Consider the following 22419-nt stretch of genomic DNA (forward strand, 5'->3'; position numbering starts at 1 on the left):
AGAAAGATATAAACACATGTTTCAACATTAGAAATTTTTTGGTTTTTTTTTTTTTTTTTTTGCGTTACGCGGGCCTCTCACTGTTGTGGCCTCTCCCATTGCGGAGCACAGGCTCCGGATGCGCAGGCTCAGCGGCCATGGCTCACGGGCCTAGCCGCTCCGCAGCATGTGAGATCTTCCCGGACCGGGGCACGAACCCGTGTCCCCTGCATCGGCAGGCGGACTCTCAACCACTGCGCCACCAGGGAAGCCCCAACATTAGAAATTTGAAGGAGGGACTTCCCTGGTGGTCCAGTGGTTAAGACTCCACGCTCCCAATGCAAGGGGCCCAGATTCAATCCCTGGTTAGGGAACTAGATCCCACATGCTGCAACTAAGACCCAGCGCAGCCAAATAAACAAATTTTTTTTTTTTAAAGGGAATTTGAAGAAAACATTGAAAGATAGTATATTTCAGAGGTCCTTAAAAAGAGCTAAAATGAAAAGCAGCATGTCATGTTTGATCTACAGCATGTCTGAAGTTGAGAAAAAATTTTAAAGTATATTGTTCTTCACATAGTATTCTAAATGTATCGTTCTTTTAGTATTATTTTAACCAATACAATGAAACCTACTAACCATTTTGAGAAAACTCAATTTCTTTTATCAGAAAAACCTGAGACAGCACAGATTACAGGGCAGACAGATAAGCAAATGATGCTGGATTCTCAGGACTGACTACCTTGCTCTGAGGTAAAGAGATACCAGCTATATCCATCAGCTAATTCATGGAAGTAGACACTTATCACCTTATAAATGGTTTCTATTCTAAATGGCCACTGGTTAAGGAGGAAAAATTAAGGCAACAGCCAATTAACCAACCTAGCACGGCCTACAAAGCCCTAAATAAATTGGACCTTGCCTCTCTCTCAAGCCTCATCTCACACCCAAAGACTGTTACTACATTTCAGCCACTCTGGCCTTGTTTCAGCTCTGGGAACTTTAAATTCTTTCCCCACTCAAGGTCTTGGGACATCCTTTTCTTTCTGCCAATACAGCTTTTCCTCCTACTCTTTGCTAACTCCCATCAATCCTGGATCCTTACCTCCTAATGTCACTTTACAAAGAAGCTAAATGAAGTTTCCATGGTTTTGATTCCCAGCAAACCCTGTCCTTCTCCTTTACTGCACTTACTACAATATAACTACACATAATTCTTATTATTATATTTATTTGTTTAATGGCTATCTCATCCAGAAGAGAGGAAGCATTATATGCGCAAGGATTATGTTGACTTTCTTTTTTTTTTTTTTTTTTTAGGTCATTTCTATTTAATTAAGAAATTTGTAATTTAAAAGAGACAATGACAAACTAGAACACAACCACAGGAAGACAGGATAGTGAAACTTCTAGAAACTACCTTAGAAAAAAACAGTTGAAAAATTCAATTAAATATTTATTGAACAAATGCAGAATAAATGAACTAGGGAGTGGTTTTAACCTGAAGATACAATAAACAACTTCAAATATTCAGAGGGCTGTCACACAAAAAATGAAAGATTTGTTCAGTATTTCTCCAAAGGGCAGAACTTGACCCAAGGGCCAAATATAAGCAGCCAAGAGGCTGCAGGACAGTCGTACAAAGTGTATCACTTAATCACTTCTTTCCCAAACAATGCATTCCACACTTACGTTTCCCTTCTTCTGAAAGGAAATATTACAACTTAATACTTCTCATGAATGTCTTTAACAAGTCGCATTTTCATGGCAAGCCCTCCACTGCCAGCAATGGATGTACTCACACTCTCAGAAAAAAATCTAAAGTTAACAAGCTGGTTTACTAGGGAGATGGCCTTTGTTCCTCAGCTCTATCTCAGCATTTTATATTTGTGATTCTCAGGAGGGGAGAGAAAAAGAGCATATTCTCCAAAGGGGGTGAATTAGAGTCCCTGGCACTTCAGATCCTGCCCCTGGGGCCAGTCCTCCTCAAACCCCAGACGTATCACTGTAACTATCAACCTGTGGTAGAGATGGGAGTGTGCTGTGTGCTGGGGCAGAAGAAAACAGCTGACAACCACTGTTCTACATGAAGCAGGAGAACTGTATTTCACGAGTCACTAGGAAATATAAACTGACTGCCTAATACTGACGGGCTCCATCCAAACTGTCAAATATTACAAAATGAGAATTGTTTCAACAACCATTCAGCATGTTTAAGGACAAAATATATACATTTTATATTATATACGTATTTTATCACATACTCAGTAAGGAATGCTGAGGTGCTTAATCCATCCAATAAAATTGAAAACAAAAATTTTACATTTTTCTGTCAGTATTCAGGATGCTGAAGGTGGATCTTGAACTCAGAATGATAAGTCAGTTTTCGAGGAAAGCCACATAATCGGTGAGTCTGGCTAATTGCTGTTCACTGGGGATGGGTGGAATGGGGGCAGGCTCTGAAAAGGGAATAAACCTGTTAAAGGAAACAACCAGGGCCCCTGCAACTGGCTTTCTGGGCATGACCATCCTTGTGGTGGAGTCGGCCTGCCATCCTTGTTCTAGGATACCTTTCACAGCCTCTTCCACGGTAAGTCCAACAAAGGCTGTGAAATCGTTGGCGATAATGGAGGTATATGCCTGAGAGACCAGGGAGAAGGCTCGCCTCCGGGTGGCATCTCTAAGTGCCTCCATGATTGGCTGGACAGTCTCAGACCACGGGTGAGCGCTGATGGTGGTATAGATCCCAGGGAAATCTCTCTGCCAGATTCTTTGTCCTACCGACCAAATTCCCCCAAGTTCAGAATTTGCAGATTTTATAGCAGGTGGTATTCTTTTCCAAAGATACCTTGCATTATTCATGTCATTATAAAGCAGATATAAAGCTAGAATCTGACCATACACTGGGGGTGTAGCAATTCCTCCTGGAGCCTCGAGCTCCTGGTTCTCGCACTGATCCAGCAACTTTCTGAAACTAAAGGAAATTTCTGCCATCACCGCCACGGGCATTTTCCCGGCTCATCCCGCCACCGAACCTCCCCACCGAGCCGGACCTCAGACTGTCCCTATGTTGACTTTCAATCAGAAATAATATGGTACCTGACACATAGAAGGTACTCAACAAATGAGTGGAATGAATGACTAGACTAATGGTAAAACATGAATTTTAGAGTCAAATAGATCTGAGTCTGAACTCAAATTTCACTACTAGTAAGAGTGTGCTCTTGGACAAAATACTTAACTTTTCTGAGTCACAGTATCTATAACAATAAAATGGAAATAAACCACCTTAAAATTATTAAGAAGATTAAATATAACAATACTTTGAACATAAACCAAAGTGCTGGAACAAATTCATACTGCTATTATTGCAATGTTTGTACCACCATACTAGACTCTAAAGAAAACAAAATACGAATAATATAAATCTAACTTTACACGTAAAGGAACTAGAGAAAGAGGAACAAACAAAACCCAAAGTTAGTAGAAGGAAAGAAATCATAAAGAACAGAGCAGAAATAAATGAAATAGAAACAAAGAAAACAATAGCAAAGATCAATAAAATTAAAAGCTGGTTCTTTGAGAAGATAAACAAAATTGATAAACCATTAGCTAGACTCATCAAGAAAAAGAGGGAGAGGACTCAAATCAATAAAATTAGAAATGATAAAGGAGAAGTTACAACAGACAGCGCAGAAATACAAACATCCTAAGAGACTACTACAAGAAACTCTATGCCAATAAAATGGACAACCTGGAAGAAATGGACAAATTCTTAGAAAGGTATAAGCTTCCAAGACTGAACCAGGAAGAAACAGAAAATATGAACAGACCAACCACAAGTAATGAAATTGAAATTGTGATTAAAAATCTTCCAACAAACAAAAGTCCAGGACCAGATGGCTTCACAGGTGAATTCTATCAAACATTTAGAGAAGAGCTAATACCCACCCTTCTCAAACTCTTCCAAACAACTGCAAAGAAAGGAACACTCCCAAACTCATTCTATGAGGTCACCATTACCCTGATACCAAAACCAGACAAAGATACTACAAAAAAAGAAAATTACAGACCAATATCACTCATGAATATAGATGCAAAAATCCTCCACAAAATACTAGCAAACAGAATCCAACAACACATTAAAAGGATCATACACCATGATCAAGTGGGATTCATCCCAGGGATGCAAGGATTCTTCAATACACGCAAATCAATCAATGTGATACACCATATTAACAAACTGAAGAAGAAAAACCATATGATCATCTCAATAGATGCAGAAAAAGCTCTTGACAAAATTCAACACCGATTTATGATAAAAACTCTCCAGAAAGTGGGCATAGAGGGAGCCTACTTCAACATAATAAAGACCACATACGACAAACCCACAGCAAACATCATTCTCAATGGTGAAAAACTGAAAGCATTTCCTCTAAGATCAGGAGCAAGACAAGGATGTCCACTCTCGCCACTATTATTCAACATAGTTTTGGAAGTCCTAGCCACAGCAATCAGAGAAGAAAAAGAAATAAAAGGAATACAAATTGGAAAAGAAGAAGTAAAACTATCACTGTTTGCAGATGACATGATACTATACATAAAGAATCCTAAAGATGTTACCAGAAAGCTACTAAAGCTAATCAATGAATTTGGTAAAGTTGCAGGATACAAAATTAATGCACAGAAATCTCTTGGATTCCTATACACTAATGATGAAAAATCTGAAAGAGAAATTAAGGAAACACTCCCAGTTACCACTGCAACAAAAAGAATAAAATACCTAGGAATAAACCTACCTAGGGAGACAAAAGACCTGCGTGCAGAAAACTATAAGACACTGATGAAAGAAATTAAAGATGATACAAAGAGATGGAGAGATACACTATGTTCTTGGATTGGAAGAATCAATATTGTGAAAATGACTATACTACCCAAAGCAATCTACAGGTTCAGTGCAATCCCTATCAAGTTACCAATGGCATTTTTTACAGAACTAGAACAAAAAACCTTAAAATTTGTATGAAGACACAAAAGAGCCTGAACAGTCAAAGCAGTCTTGAGGGAAAAAAAAGGAGCGGGAGGAATCAGACTCCCTGACTTCAGACTATACTACAAAGCTACAGTAATCAAGACAATATGGTACTGGCACAAAAACAGAAATATAGACCAATGGAACAGGATAGAAAGCCCAGAGATAAACCCACGCACCTATGGTCAACTAATCTATGACAAAGGAGGCCAGGATATACAATGGAGAAAAGACAGCCTCTTCAATAAGTGGTGCTGGGAAAACTGGACAGCTACATGTGAAAGAATGAAATTAGAACACTCCCTAACACCATACACAAAAGTAAACTCAAAATGGATTAAATACCTAAATGTAAGACCGGACATTATCAAACTCTTAGAGGAAAACATAGGAAGAACACTCTTTGATGTAAATCACAGCAAGATCATTTTTGATCCACCCCCTAGAGTAATGGAAAGAGTAAATGGATTAATCTCCATAATATATAAACAGCTCATGCAGCTCAATGTTAAAAAAAACAAACAACCCAATCCAAAAATGGGCAGAAGACCTAAATAGACATTTCTTCAAAGAGGACATACAGATGGACAAGAAGCTCATGAAAAGCTGCTCAACATCACTAATTATTAGAGAAATGCAAATCAAAACTACAATGAGGTATCACCTCACACCAGTTAGAATGGGCATCATCAGGAAATCTACAAACAACAAATGCTGGAGAGGGTGTGGAGAAAAGGGAACCCTCTTGCACTGTTGGTGGGAATGTAAATTGATTGATACAGTCACTATGGAGAACAGTATGGAGGTTCCTTAAAAAACTCAAAATAGAACTACCATACGACCCAGCAATCCCACTACTGGGCATATACCCAAAGAAAACCATAATTCAAAAAGATACATGTACCCCAATGCTCACTGCAGCACTATTTACATTAGCCAGGTCATGGAAGCAACCTAAATGCCCATCGATAGATGAATGGATAAAGAAGATGTGGTACATATATACAATGGAATATTACTCAGCCATAAAATGGAATGAAATTGGGTCATTTGTAGAGACATGGATGGATCTAGAGACTGTCATACAGAGTGAAGTAAGTCAGAAAGAGAAAAATAAATATCATATATTAATGCATATATGTGGAATCTAGAAAAATGGTACAGATGAACCAGTCTGCAGGGCAGAAATAGAGACACAGATGTAGAGAACAAAGGTATGGACACCAAGGTGGGAAAGTGGTGGGGGTGGAGGGGTGGGGGTGGGGGTGGGATTAATTGGGAGATTGGGATTGACATGTGTAAACTAATATGTATAAAATGGATAACTAATGAGAACCTGCTGTATAAAAATAAATAAATAAAATTCTAATAATCAAAAAAAAAGAAGAATATAGGCATAGATAGAGAAATTAATATCTCTAATATCTACCTGTATTGTAATCCATTTAAATTATAAAAATAAAATTACTTTATTCACTGTTTTCAAGAATTACTTTTGAACCATAAATCAAATTTCGGGTGCATTTTCAAATCATTTAGCAAATAATAAAATGTAAAACTGTCTACTACATTAAACATAGAAAAAAAAAGAAGAAGAAGACAGCCGTGGAAAGTTAAATGGTTAGGTTTAAACCAACCAAATTTTTATTGCATTTCTGCTATATTTAAGAAACAAAGACCTCAATCCCTAGAACAACCATTAAAATAATTATATAAAGAAATATAATAAAAATGAAATACTAACTGTTCAAATAATCCAAAAGATGACAGCAAAGGAGAAATAAAGGAATGTAAAATAAGAAACAAGTAGGAAACAAATAATAAAATAGTAAACTTAAATTTAAACATATCAATATTTATGTTAAATATAAACTGCCTAAACAATTAAAAAACAAAATTCTCAGATTATGTTTAAAAAAAGACAACTATTTTCTGTCTACAAAAAACCCGCTTTAAATGTAGTGACATAGGCAAGCTGAAGGTAAAATGAGCTTAGAAGACATACCACAAAAACACTAATCAAAAGAAAGCTAAAGAGACTATATTAATAAAAGACAAAGCAGACTACCAAGAAAAAAAAAATCACTGCATATAAAGAAGGACACTGCACCATGTTGAAAGGATCAATTCAACAAGAACACATAAGAATCTTGTAAGTGTATGCACCTAACGAGAGGCTTTCAAATATATGAAGCAAAAAATTCAAAGAAATGAAAGGAGAGGGACCAATTCACATTTATAATTGGAGACGTCAACATTCCTCTCACAGTAATGAAAAGAAGTTTACAAAAATTCAGCAATTGAAGTATAGTTGATTTACAATGTTTCAGGTATACAGCAAAGTGATTCAGTTTTATATGCGTGTGTGTGTGTGTGTGTGTGTATTCTTTTCCAGATTTCTTTCCATTATACGTTATTACAAGATATTGAATATAGTTCCCTGTGCTATACAGTAGGTCCTTGTTTTTATCTAATTTATACAGTAGTGTGTATCTGCTAATCCCAAATTCCCAATTTATCCATCCCAACTGATTATACTTTGATTTAAATAGGTTCAAATCAACATGCATCTTCAAAAGGGAATTTTCCTTTTATGCTTTTTAACTCTAATAACTGATAAAAGACTTTGCCTCCAACTGAAAGGAATGTTAAGGCACCTGAAAGCAAAGAAGAGATTTGAGAGGAGGATAAAAAAAAAAAGTTATTTTAACATTAAACCTATATTTAGCCCAGAGCCCATAGAAAGCCTAAATGAGGCCTGTGCTAGGAAAAAGATCTAAGAAAGGGCAGCTACTTCTACTTCCAGCCTGGCTCATGCTCTCCTAGAGAGGAAAGAAGAGGTGGCTCACTTTCCGCTATTAAGGGCCAAGCCACAGGAGCTTCTGAGAGCAGATAAGACTGTGATGACCTTTTGTCATTCCCTAAAACCTACCCTTTTCTTCAGACAAGCCTCCTCCCTCTAAACTATCTCTTGACTGAAAACACAAAACAGGATGATAGGCTTTGGAGAACAGACTTGTCAAGAGAGGAGCTTTTCCTCCCCCTTAACACTTGACCTCCAGTCTTACTTTAGGTCTCTTGGACATTACAACTCTGCCTCTCATTCCTCTACAACTTCCCCTTGTAGGGGAGCAAAATTTGCCACCCCAAAATGTCTCTTTGGCATGCAAATTATTTAGAGATGGAACAAATCAAGGCCAAAAAGACTCAGGAAAAATCTTTGACCTTCCCCCTAACTGCCTAAATTTAGATAGAGGGCCTGTTCCTGGAATAGAGCTGCAATAAGAGATGTCTGCTAGGTGTGATGGGGATAGGTGGATATGGGCTAGGTGTGATGGGGGAAACTGAGCAGGGCCTAGAGATCACAGTCCATTCTGTGTCCCATTGTCTCTGCATGGCCCAGCAAACATCTATTTACCAAATATTTTCTTTTCCATCTCCATGTGAACTGCCTTTTTTCCCTCTGAAGTTCTAAAACACTACCCCCAACATCCTCTTTTGTCTTCAACTAAAGATGGTATTGAAGGAAGAGCTTCAGCCATTTTGGAGAATTACTCAGTTTTCCTGGGTCTCTACCATGTATACATGTTACTAAACTTTTGTTTGATTTTCTCCTGTTAATCTATCTCATGTCAATGTATTCTTAGGCCAGCCAGAAGAACCTAAAAGAGTAGAGGAAAATTTCTTCCACCCTAACACCCTTCTCGCCTGTTTCATGAGACTTCTCTTTTCTGAAGGTAAATTTTATTCCTAGCAGATGCAAAAAAAAAAAACCCAAAAAAACAGGTAAAGTACTTGGAACAGTGCTCAGCACATAGTAAGTGCTATGGAAGTGTTACTTCTGGTACTGTTTTGTGCTGTTAAATGATATAACACTTTGAGGCATGAGATAGTCTAACCTGTGGTACAATACGAAGAATAACTAAGAAGCAAAAGTGGCTTCCACATCCTATTCTAGTGCTCTTCTAGAAATCTTTCTGGGCAAATAATTATGTTAATAACAATAAGGATAGCAAGCATTCAATCCTGGCAACAACCCAAGCTCATCCCTTGAAAGGTCTTTTTCCCCAGATCTTCATTTGGTAAGTCCCCTCTTGTCACTCAGACCTTAGACATTTAAATATCACTTTCTTACAGAGGCCTTCCTTGACCACCCAATATCCACCAAGTCATCATAGCACTCTGTTACTATCTGCTATCTTGCCATTTGTTTGCCTGCCCGTCTGTCCCCTCCATGTATCCTCCATACATAGAATGTAAGCTTCATGAAGCAGGGACTTCATCTGCAGCATTTACCACTATATCCCCAACGTCTACAATAGTAATCTGTCAGAGCAGGCACTTAATAAATGTTGATTTAATTAATAAGTAAATGAGCAAACAACGCTACATGGTAGGTATTATGTTTACCTCCATTTTACATATGAAGAAGCTGAAGCTCATGCACACAACTACCAAATGACAGAATGGGGAACTAGCCTCATGCCTACTATCAGAATCAAATCATTAATATTTGGGGTTACCCTTTTGTGTCACTTTACAGTCTACAAAGTGATAGCACAGACAGTATCTTACATGCTAAAATATACTGCAGGGGAGCAGAATTTGTCACCCCAAAATATGCCACATTAGCATGAAACCAAGCAGGACCCTGTGGGGCCCTCTAGGGCAGGGGTCTCCAATCCCCGTACTAGTCCACAGCCTGTCAGGAGCCGGGCCGCACAGCAGAAGGTTAGCAATGGGTGAGTGAGCGAAGCTCCCTCTGCCGCTACCCATCGCTCCCCATCGTTTTCATTACCGCCTGAACCATCCCCCCACCCCCACCCCGGTCCGGGGAAAAACTGTCTTCCAGGAAACCAGTCCTGGGTGCCAAAAAGGTTGGGGACCGCTGCTCCAGGGTACAAATCCTTTCCATGTTCCCCATTTCTTGTTTGTAGGAAATAAGCTTCATTCAGCCTCCCAGATCTTCCCTGAGTACCAAAGGGAAAATTCAAACAGTTACTAATTAGGGAAGCGTGGGAATGCAGAAACAAATGAGGAACAGTCAAGAAACAACAGTGCAGCATGGGACAGAGACGTGGTTCCTCCTCAAGGAATATACATAACAACATATCTTTGAGTTCTTCAGCAGGAACTATGGGCCCCCACCCAGGTAGAGCACCAGATTCCTGGAACACCACCCTGTTACCTCACCACCAACCAATCAGAAGAAAGTCTGGACACAGTGGAAGATAATACAGACTCTGATCCCCTCCCCAAATGATTAAATGTGATTAACTTCCCCTTTCTCCATTTAAAAAACTTTCATGGTCAAGCAGAATCTTAGGAGTTGGTTCTTGGACATGAGTCTGCCTTCTCCCCAGGTTGCCGGCCTCCTGAATAAAGCAACCTTTCCTTTCTAAACGAGTATTGGCTTTCGAGCGAGTATTGGCTTTCGAGCTTGGCTTTCGAGCCGGTGGGCAGCCAAACATGAGTTCAGTGACAAGCATAAGGATTACTATTTTGAGCTAAAGACAATCAAAACCTAGCAGATTCAGGAAAGCTCTTTTACCTCTCCCTCACTTGCCTAAATTTACAGAGCAAAGGAAGAGAGCTATTACCAGAGATAGCTTCTTACCTAAGAAACTTACCTGTACAGCAGGGCAACCTTTGTTTTCCAAACATCTCCTCTCCCTTCCTGTGAATGGCCTTCCTCCCCTTTGTATCCATAGATCTCTCCCCTTTCTTTGGCTCAGGATGGTATGTAAGTTTCAATTACCAGCAACCTTTTGTGTCTTCATATCTTTATGGTGCTCCCATATGTACATAATTAAATTTTCCTCCTGTTAATCTGTCTTATATTTATTTAAATATTAGACAAGCCAAAGAATCTAAAAGGGAAGAAGGGAAATTTTTTCCACCCCTACAATATTCCCTCTCTGCTGTGATCACAGAAAACGACTCACATATACCCTCAAAGGAACTCCTTTTAACCATAACTTTGTGTCATTCTACTACTATTGTCCCTCCTTTTTCTAAACCCCACAGCATTCTGTACATTATTTTCACCTAGTATTTATCATAGCCCTCCTTGTAAAATGGTAATTTTTATATATTTCCTTATTAATAGGAGGTGACACAAAGTTCCTTTGGGGATAAGGTTGTATTTTAAATATCTTATCTTTGCTGTGCCACTACAATAGATATTATAAATTAACTTTGAATTAACTTGACTACAACAGTCATGGAATTATTTGTGCTAAAAACTTTTTATAATTCACTAATTCAAATGGCATAGAATTTCAGACATGAAAAAAAAATTCAGGAATACTATTAACCCACATACACTATGTATCTACACTGGAATAGGTGATTCCTTCTCAATCAAATGTAAATTTCACTATGTCTTTTTAGGTCAGATGCTCCAATAACTAAACATAACTTAATTTGTTATTATTATTAGAGTTTAAAAATCTCCATAATAAGCAGCAACACATTTTTTTCAGAAAATTTGTTCATCATGATAATCAGATATGCTAATAGAAATTATTTAAATTATTTAAACCCTACTAATTCTACAACATGTGCTTTGTATTTGAAGAAATGTCAATCTACACTAAAACATGTTGTGCTGGCCTCAAAATGTTCTGGATTTCCTAAACTAATCTAATGTAAACAACATTTCTTAAGAGTATCTTTAAAATGAATATTATATAAGCATTTCTTTTTTCATAACACTGTTTTTTCTCTATAATTGCCTCAAATTGTTCTTTGTAGTTTATCACACATCCCCAAATTAAGCAAGAATTCAAGAACCACCCCCTACATGTTTTCAATGCTGCTGACTCGGCTGACCCCTTGACAACTGAACTCTATTTTACACTAACTTCATCTAAGCAGCTAAATCTGCTCCTATTTTTCTTGAAACTCTATAGTATTCATAAATGCCTAATTTATAAAATAAAAGATCACTGAGTTCAATGAAGTTAAGTGCTGCATTTTCCAAGCTCCCATCTCCATATGCTTCTACTCTTTTATGCCTAACATAACTGCTGTTATCAATTTTTACTACATTTTGGCACAAACAAAAAGTAGAAAATACTTTTATGAAGAACAACACAGCTAAAAATGTTGCACACCATTACTGTGAACAAAAGCAGGTACCTCTGTCCATAAAAAATAATTTCATTTCAAAATTTCAAACAAGTAGTATTTTAAGAGTAACACCATAGTCTTAAGTACAAGAATATTATCTGGACCTAAAGTAAGTATATCTGACTATGAAATAAGCAAAATTTCATTATTAAATATCAATTAGGTTGCTACTTCCCCATCATACCCAAGTAGCTCTTCCTTGTCATATTTTTCTCCAGGTGATAAGCCTTTTGTTTTATTTATTAAATCTTCAACACACTAAAAGTCTTTAGATACGAGGATCATTTATTCCTCACTAATAGGCCACTTGGTAATGTGGCCTTGGTAATGTAGTAATGTGTAATTTCTTAAACTCCACAAATGAAAGACAAGGGAAAGGAAAGCTAATACTTAATGAAAGGATCCCAAGTCACTGTGCTTGCCATCTTGCTTTTCTTAACAACTGGCATATTACTTTTTAAATGCATTGCAAAAGAGTTTATGTACATAAGGATTCTCTCCTTTCTGGCTTACAAGTTCAAATCTTTAAATACTAATTTTTCAGAATAAATCCTTTTCAATCAACTAATAACTCCTCAAGTTTTCAATGAAGGCCTATAATAACTGACCTACTCTCATTTCAGTACCCAGAATGAAATACTGCTTTATTCAATTTTATTTCCTTTGATGTAGTCTCATAGTAAGATACACCCTATAGTACAATACAAAGCAAATCTGAAAGTAAGCGGTAACACCTAAATGTCTTATCGTTCTTTAGGCAAAATACAACCAGAAGAATATAAAATTATTCTATGATTTTAAAAATTATAAAACAAAACAAAAACACTACTACAAAGGTTATAACTTTCCTATCAAAGAATCCTGCCAATAAACATCTTATGATGGGACTCACAGCATTTATTTTCAGTAATAGGAAAAGGAAGAAATAATAATTCATCAAATTACTTCTTAGGCAATTTATTAGTGTAGCAACAGGTGATGTCACTATAGTTTAAAGTTATGAGTATCTTCAATATGAATTCATTTTGGGGTACTTCAAAACTGTCATTTTAAAAATCACTTTGAAATGACAGAATAATAATTAATAAGCACACAAAATTTGAAGCAGCAGAACCTTCCAAAATTCTAATTTTGCTTTCAGCTGTTTTGAAAGTCCTCCCATGAATTAATAAATTTTTTTAAAAAAGAAAATATCAAGTGATGCATAATTTCTTTTTTATTGAGATATAACTGACATATAACATTGTGTAAAGTATACAACGTGTTGATACATTTATATACTGCAATACGATTACCACTGTAGCATTAGCTAACACCTCTATCATGTCATATCATTATCATTTCTTTTTTGTGGTGAGAACAATTATGATCTAGTCTATTAGCAACTTTAAAATTTATAATACAGTACAGTCATTCCTTGGTATCTATGGAAAGATTGGATTCAGGACTCCTCCATGGACACAAAAATCTATGGATGCTTGTGTCCCTTACATAAAATGACATAGTACAGTTGGCCCTATGTATCTGCAGGTTCTGCATCCACAGATTCAACCAACCAGGAACTGATCCATGGACTGATCCACAGACTGATTAATGGTTGACTGAATCAACCCTTGAGAAACCCGTGGAAAAAGGGCACACTAGACTGCTGACTACAATCACTAAGCTGTGCATTAGACCTCCAGAACTTTTTTATCTACTAGTTGCCAGTCTGTACATACTTTCTTAACTATACTATTTCTGAAGAAAGAAATTAGTTCACTTTCAAAATATCTGCTATGCCATTCCTCTAAATGTTGGCAACAAAAGGTTTTCAGCACTTGACTCCATATTTTGATGGGTATTCATTCAGCAAAATCACTAGCAGAGGGTTTGACTTCCAAACCCAGGAAAAATAGAAGGAGAGACTGAATTTTCTAAAATTCTAACTTTGTATATAAAAGTTGTATATAAAATAAAGTGTACCCTAATACTTTGGATTTGTACCCAGCTTCTCTTTTGTTCCCAGTTGCAGAGGTGAATTATGACATTTTGTCTCCCATTCAAGCCTCAATCAACTGCAGTCTAACTTCCGCCCCACTACTCCTCTGAAATTGTCCAAGTTTTACAGTCTAAGATCTTTGTCTCTTATTTACCAATCAAATCCTTAGCTAACCTTCCTGAAGTACCTGATGCTTAAGGCATTCTCTCCTGCAGGAAACAATTTCCTCCCTCGCCATTCCTGGCCTCGTGCTCTTGTGATTTTACCCCTAGATCTGTGCTTATCCTTCTACATTCACTTGGCTCAATCCTCTTTCTATACCAATCTTCAATGTCTCCCCATTCAACACTTGGCCACCTACTCCTAGTCATAATTCTCAAGCTTTAACCACTTTTAAAATCTTTATTTCCCAAGCTTAGGATACAAATATCCAACTGCTTACTAAACCTAAAAGTTCCACAGAAATGTGAAATTCAGCATATCTGAAACTCCGCTAGCTTTCCTCATGAGGCTCGAAACATTTCTCCTTGAAAGTCTATTTCTGTAACAGGGAAAAGCTAAATGGGACTCCAGGTTCGATCTGTTTCTTTGGCTTTAACCTTTGCTTTTTGTTGCTTTTGTTATTATAATCATACATAATGGCCTGCCTCAGGGAACCCTGCCCCTCTGCCTGAATGTTAAACTAAAGTGCCTCTGTTCAGTTCAAAGGGAGACAACCTCACCCCACCCACCTGTGGATGTCTCAGGAAAGAAGAAGAAATTAACACATCCCCTCACGGAGGCTGGCCTTTCCACAGGGTATTTGCAAAACTTATGGCCTTTTGACTTTACTTACTCATCTCCTCCCCCTCTCTGTGCTATAAAAGAAGCTGGCATCCAAACCCCGATAAGATGGTTTATCAGAGACACTAGCCTGGCATGTTCTCCATCTGCCGGCTTTCTGAATAAAGTCGTATTCCTTGCCTCAACACCTCGTCCCCGATTCACTGCAGCGAGCGGAGAAAGCTTGGACTCCGTAACATCTCAATCAAAAGGATCAACAAGCACCCAGTCACCTGAAAGTAATCCTAGACCCCTTGTTTTCCCTCAACCTCACGTCACCTGAAAGTAATCCTAGACCCCTTGTTTTCCCTCAACCTCACGTCACATCAAACACCAGATCTTGATTCTTACTTCCCTAAGGCCTCTCAAATTCATCTTTTCTAGTATCCCCACTGCCACGGCCTTTCTTCACGCCATCATTTCTCATCTTGGCCACAATAGCCTTCTTACTTCATATTTATTTGCCTCCAATAGCAATATCTTTTTCACTACTGTCAGCGTGACCTTTCCCAATTATAAATATAGTGTCATTCACAGCTTAAAATTCTCCCAACCTGAGGATAAAGGACTAAGCATGGTAATGACCTACCTATTCGGAATAATTACCTACCATGCCCACTGATGCTTCGGCAATATCTAATTTCCTACAGATCTTGAACATATCATGTTACATCCGAGTTCTACGACCTGACTCAACTCTTGTCTCTGACTAAAATGCCCTCCTCTGCCTTACCACACTCCAAAATCCTGACCTTTCTACCAGTTAGTTATTCATTTATTGGTTCATTTATTCATTCATTTATTTTAGGCTTAAGAAACAAAGGATTCTGCCCAAAAAGAATAGAGACTAGATAGAAGAGAAACAAGTATTAATTAACATTAATAAAAACAATAATAGCTAACATTTACTGAACATGTACCAGGTGACAAGCACTGTCCTAACTAAAGGGCCTTACATGAATTCATATTTATTCATCATGACAACTGTGATACTGTGATATAATAAGAAATATATATTTTGGTATTCATCCTGGCTCCTGAAACAGTGCCATAGCAATAAAGGTGAAAGAAACATCTTTTGTTGTAATATTTCGTTTTTATCCCATTTCTGAAATAGTTCCAGAGCAATAAAGGTAAAAGGAGCATCTTTTGTTATTCCTAATGAGTTTCTTTCAACCGCACTTGAATTTTGTTAGAGGTGACTTTTGGAAAGCCCCTGAGGGTATGGAGGGTGGGGGAGAGATGGATGCTAAAGGAATCAATCACATGATAGAAGGCTGGAACTTTCAGCCCCACTCCCCCAACCTCCAGGGAAGGGAAAGGAGCCAGTACTTGAGTTAATCACTAATAGCCAGTGATTTACTCAATTGTGCCTACAGAATGAAGCATGCATAAAAAACCCTAACTTAGGTGTTCAGAGAACTTCTGGGTTGGCGAACACATGGAGGTACTGAGAGGGTGGCGAGCCTGTAAAGGGCATGGAAACTCCATACACCTTCCCCCATACCTTGCCCTGTGCGTCTCTTCTAGCTGGCTGTTCTAGAGCTGTATCCTTTTATAATAAACTGGTAATCTACTAAGTAAACTGTTTTCCTGAGTCTGTGAGTCATTCTAGCAAATTATCAAACCTGAGGAGGAGGTTGTGGGAGCCTCCAAGTTATAGCTGGTTGGTCAGAAACACAGGTGACAACCTGGACCTGCAACTGGTGTCTGAAGTAAGGAGGAGGGGCACAGTCTTGTGGAACTGAGCCCTTAACCTGTGGGGTCTGTGCCTACTCCAGGTAGTTAGTGTCATAATTGTATTGTAGGCCATCCAATTGGTGTCCAATTGGAGAATTAATTGCTATAGGAAAAACACTCACCCATCTGGTGTCAGAAATGAAGTGGTATGAATAGTAGTAAAGGAAACAGAGTTTTCTTTTAACAACTCTGAGAAGTTAGAGGGAAAGTTATAACCTTAAAAATTAAAAGATATTAGGAAAAAAAGTTTTTAAAAAATCAGTGATATAATCTTCATATGAAGAAACTAGAAAAACAAGTTAAATCCAAAGCAGAAAGAAAAAAAGGAAATAAAAAAGAAAGCAAAAGGAATCAACAGAAGATAAAACAGAAAAACAATAGGGAAATCAATGAACCCAAAATCTGTTTCTCTGGGGGGGGAATAAAATCAGTAAAATTAATAGACCTCTAGCTAGGCTGATAAAACAAAAAACAAGAGAGAATATATAAATTACCAATATCAGAAATAAAAGCAGATCCTACAGATCCTACAAACATTAAAAATAAAAAGGTAATATTTTAAGCAATAAATTAAATATCCTTGATTAAACTGAAGATTCCTTGAAAGACACAAATCACCAAAAATGACTCAAGAAGAAATAAAAATAATAATAAACAGACTAACACAATATCTACTAAAGAGATTAAATTATACCACTAAAGTTAGAAACCATGTTCTTATCTAACATTCATTTAAATCAGTCTCACATTTATTAGAGCTGAATATTACAAGTGAATCTAATTTAATCTTTTTATTTCACATGAAATGGCCTCAAACAGTATTTTTAATGTTTTAGTACTAAGAAATTCTTAACTCATGGTACTTACCACTCAGTCACTCAACATCAGTAGTTTTAAAAATACGAAAATAACATTTAATAATAAAAATCCACTCTAATATATATATTCTTGAAATTTATATAAATATATAAATTCCAGTACTCTTGTTTATCTTGCCATATATATATTATATATATATATATATATATATAATATATATATGAAGCTAATTTGGGGGGGCAGGGCGGGAGGGGGGAAACTAACTTTTTATCAAGTCTCAAGGAAGAAAAATTCACAGCATAATAATTTATTAACTGTCACTAGAATGATGACAACCACTTTGTATACAGCTCCTTTATTCACTCTTATGCAACTCTGAATAATCCTTTGGCTCAAAATGACAAACGAATTCTTTGACAGTCATTAACAATTAAGCTACCAAAAAAAAAAAAGAAAAGAAAAGAAAGAAAGAAGGGAGAAAAATATCTCAGAATAAAACATGAAAATATGCTCAGTACACTAAAATTTTAAATATTGTTCATATTATATTCATCAGAATATGCTACAAAAACTAAAAGAAAAACACAGTCTACACAGTAATAAAAGCTGTGTCGAACCACAGCTCTAATAATTTTATGCAAGACGAAAACCACAACAATTTCAAAGCATCTAATATATGAAGCCTAACTGAGCAATGACAAGTTTTTTTTAATATGAAAATGGTTAAGTGGCTTCTATGTTTGTTCACTGAACTGATGCTTGCTTTTACCACATTACATTTTGCATATTATAGTATATGAAGCAACAAGCATTTTTTAAACTTGGGAGAGAGGGAGCACTAAACAGGATGAAAAGGATTTACATCACTCAAATAGAATATTTTACTCTGATTTCATAAAATGGACACTACTAGAATTCAAATTATTTTTCACTGTTACCTTCTTCCTTCATTACGTAACAAAAAGTGTATTTTACCTATTAATATTGCCTAATTTAAGAACTTCACAGAAACCCTAATTTTGTTCATTTAATATTAAAATAATTTTATAACCTTACTAATAAGTCAAACAACACCTTCACATAATATTATATAGGTAGAAATAACTATAACAATTAGTCATGTATTACTTCATAATATTTTTACTATTATTTATAAAGATATGATGTTTCTGTGCCCTTTCTTTTTGGTTTTACGTAATTTTATATAAAAGGAAGAAAAGCTGTTTTAGATATAGATTTGTTATTTCTATTAAGTATGTTGATACTTTACAGGTACACATTACAGGTTTCTAAAACAAATTTCTACATAATTATTACTAGTATTTTTTTTCAATTGACATTACCTACACATGGATTTTTCAAATACTCTGCTAGTTGACTCTAAATATCATTTGATTATCTGAGGAATTCTATTGCTTTTTATTGTTATTTAAGAAAGTATGTTGGCATTAAAGAAAAAATGGTGGAAAAAATGTATTATGTGAGAAGAACAAAAAGGTCCTACCTGTTTCAACCTCATGAAGAAAGTCTCCGTGAAAGTCTTTCTGCTGAAATACCAAAATCGCTCGTTTGCAGGGTACACACGTACTACTGTCTCCAGGAGAAAGCGGACAGGCTCCACCACCTCCGTGACTACCATATCCACCGCCACGGTCATGTACACTCGTTTATCTGCAGTAGAAATTTTCTGTGTTTTATGCCAGCTTTATTATTACTTATTTAAGAAAACAAAGTTAAAGGATTAAGGTGCTTTTTTTTTTTTTTGCGGTATGTGGGCCTCTCACTGTAGTGGCCTCACCCGTTGCAGAGCACAGGCTCCAGACGTGCAGGCTCCGCGGCCATGGCTCACGGGTCTAGCCACTCCACGGCATGTGGGATCTTCCCAGACCAGGACACGAACCCGTGTCCCCTGCATCGGCAGGCGGACCCTCAACCACTGCGCCACCAGGGAAGCCTGGATTAAGGTTCTTTATACTCCTATTACCTGCTATGTTTAATTTTAAATGTTTTATTGTCACTTAGATTAAATAGGTAACCAAGTTTCCCAAGTATGTTTCTCAACACTCCCGATCCCACCTTAATCAAATGTCCAAATCTCCTCTGACAACTTTAATTTCTCATTCTCAAAATCAGGCCCTTAATATAAAAAAATAAATAAAATAGAAATTTCAGAATGTCTATTACACTATCTTTCAGGTTTAAAAAAAAAAAAACTGGAAAATCACAAAGATCTGCCCTTTCATTTTATAAAAAGAGATACTAGAAATTATTAGGTCTGTTTGATGAGTTGCATGGGAAGGACTGTCAAATCAGAAGAGATGCTCAACCTTCATTATGTTAAATTTGTTTGGGAAAATGTTATTAATATTTCAATGTTGTATGCTTTAAGGGAAGTCCCCAGAGATTTGTCAGTACCCTCATTGTCCATAATACATATTAACCATCAGGAAAATCATTGACCAAAGCTCTAATGTGTAATTTTCATATATATATACTCTATATATAACATATAAAATGCGCTATATATACTCTCTCTATATATAACATATAGAGTACACATACACATATATACTCTCTCTACATATAGAGAGTATATATACACACTACATATTTATAGTATGTATATATATTTTATATACATAAAATATATATCAGAGTCCTGGCAAGTGCTTTTAGACAACAGTATACTGTTACCAGTCAAAATTTCAGTTACTATTTAAAATGTTTTCTTCACCATAGACTTCCTCTAATTTGAATCTAGACTTTCTAGACCAGTGTCTATTCCTTTTCTTCAGTTTCGCTATGATAGGTTGAAATATGGATTTCATTTTATTCTATTTACCCTGCTTGAAATTCATTGGGATTTTTGAAACTGTGGTTTGTTTATTCCATATCATTTTGTCACTTCTTCTTCTTTTTTTTTTTTTTTTTTTTGCAGTATGCAGGCCTCTCACTGTTGCAGTCTCTCCCGTTGCGGAGCACAGGCTCCGGACGCGCAGGCTCAGCGGCCATGGCTCACGGGCCCAGCCGCTCCACGGCATGCGGGATCCTCCTGGACCGGGGCACGAACCCATGTCCCCTGCATCAGCAGGCAGACTCTCAACCACTGCGCCACCAGGGAAACCCCTCTTCATTGTTTTTAAAATATTTTTAAAATTTATATTGTCTACCATTTTCAGTTCTCAGTTAAAGGAAAGTTCAAATAACCAAGCCCACCATTAGAAGAAACCTTCAATACTGTCTTTTTAACCATTATACAACGTTTATACTCATCAACTACACTCCTATTAATATCATTAAACTCAACAAAAAATGTATTACATTCGTACTAAATACAAGCATTCTATCTGCCAATTCAAGAGGAATTAGGATTCTCTAGTCATTGTACTTGACCTAAGGACCTTATAAAGTCTCAGGGGAATAAAGTAGAGGGGTTAGGGAAAATAACAAAACACAGAATACAATATACAACTTGATGTAGTGAAAAGATCCAAGACATTTCATCTCTCAGGGCTTCAACTTTTGTAGTTTTGATTCATGACTCCTCTGAGTAATTTATAATTTCAAGAACACCATTTAAAAATGTAAGAAATTAGGTCAACATTTTTGTGTGGCATATGAAATGATTTTAAATTTAAAACACATTATCTTTTGCATTAGAATATTATTGTAATATAGTACTATGTAGTTTCTTTTCATTGAACAAATAAATTTTAAAATATGTATTTTTTTAAATACATAATTCTTTTTTATTTTTTTACTATTATTATTATTTTTGGGCCACACTGCACAACATGTGGGATCTTAGTTCCCCAACCAGGGATCGAACCTGCAACCCCTGCATTGGAAGGCAGAGCCTTAACCACTGGACCACCAGGGAAGTCCCTGAAATATATTATTTTTAATTGAGGACCAAATAGGTATTAAAATAGAAAGTGAAACTGAACTATGTGTTACATTAAGAACAGGTAAAAAGTGCTTTTATAAGTTATTATTTGAAATTTCTATATTTTACTTCAGAATTATCAACTGGCTTATTTTTTCCATTTTCACGTTGATTTTCTGAATGATTATAAGGAAGAAGTTTACAGACTGGTATTCACAAGCCTGTATCCAGAAATAACAAACTGTGGTGTAAAAATTATTTATTCCTAATATATGAAAAGCTAAATTTTACATAATCATCATTATTTTTCTCTCTTTTAGCCCTCAGTTTGAAATAGCTTGATGTGTAATCAAATGCATGCAATTTATGGAACTGGTAAATACTTTTATTAAGGAAATTCAAAAATAATTATCATTTAATGTTCTTCATTAATATATTATATTTCCATATCAGTATTCACTAATGCTCCCGTCTTTAACCAAAAGTCTATTGTGGGTATAAAGTAAATAATATAAAACTAAAGATCAAACAAGCTGATCCATTATTTTCTCAATATAAATTATTGGTTGAATCATAGTAAAGCATTTAGTAGAAGATTACAACTCATGAGATAAAACTAAATTTTAGTTTAAAGGCAGATGGTGGAGGGGAAAAAAAAAAAACCACATGGGCAATTAACAGATATCTGGATAAAGTAGGAATAAAAATAAATACAATGGGAAAAATGACAAATGAGCCTACTTACCATCTATAAATTCTGTTCAACACTAACATATTAAACAAAATGAAAAGGTAAACAACTTGGAAAAAAGTATTTGCCACAAATGAAATCCTAAATATACATTACTAAGTTCCCGAAGGTCAAAAGACTGGAATGAATAATAGTAAATGAAAAGATATAAGTAATCTGTAATATAGAGAAAAAAAGTTAAAATATAGTTATCAGAGATGCAAAAATTCCAGAATTTGCTTCATCATTTCTTTCATATTCTTCCATCATTTCCCCCTTAAATAAAACAACTCTATA

General features: G+C 36.2%; 1 protein-coding gene and 1 pseudogene across 3 annotated transcripts in view; both read right to left on the minus strand.

The window, feature by feature from the left end:
- The window catches only part of RABGAP1L (RAB GTPase activating protein 1 like), a 684589-nt gene that overhangs the window by 551403 nt on the left and 110767 nt on the right, over positions 1–22419 (minus strand). For all 3 annotated transcript variants that reach the window (XM_089921687.1, XM_089921608.1, XM_089921651.1), the window contains one exon: positions 19011–19177. In XM_089921687.1, the coding sequence (XP_089777813.1) occupies positions 19011–19177 (167 nt within the window). The remainder of the gene's footprint in view (positions 1–19010; positions 19178–22419) is intronic.
- Positions 19–4417, minus strand: LOC149750516 (COP9 signalosome complex subunit 8 pseudogene; annotated as a pseudogene).

This window comes from Delphinapterus leucas, chromosome 1 (assembly GCF_059928025.1).
Source record: "Delphinapterus leucas isolate spDelLeu-1000000601 "Yukka" chromosome 1, BTC_Dleu_Yukka2, whole genome shotgun sequence".
Taxonomy (NCBI): domain Eukaryota; kingdom Metazoa; phylum Chordata; class Mammalia; order Artiodactyla; family Monodontidae; genus Delphinapterus; species Delphinapterus leucas.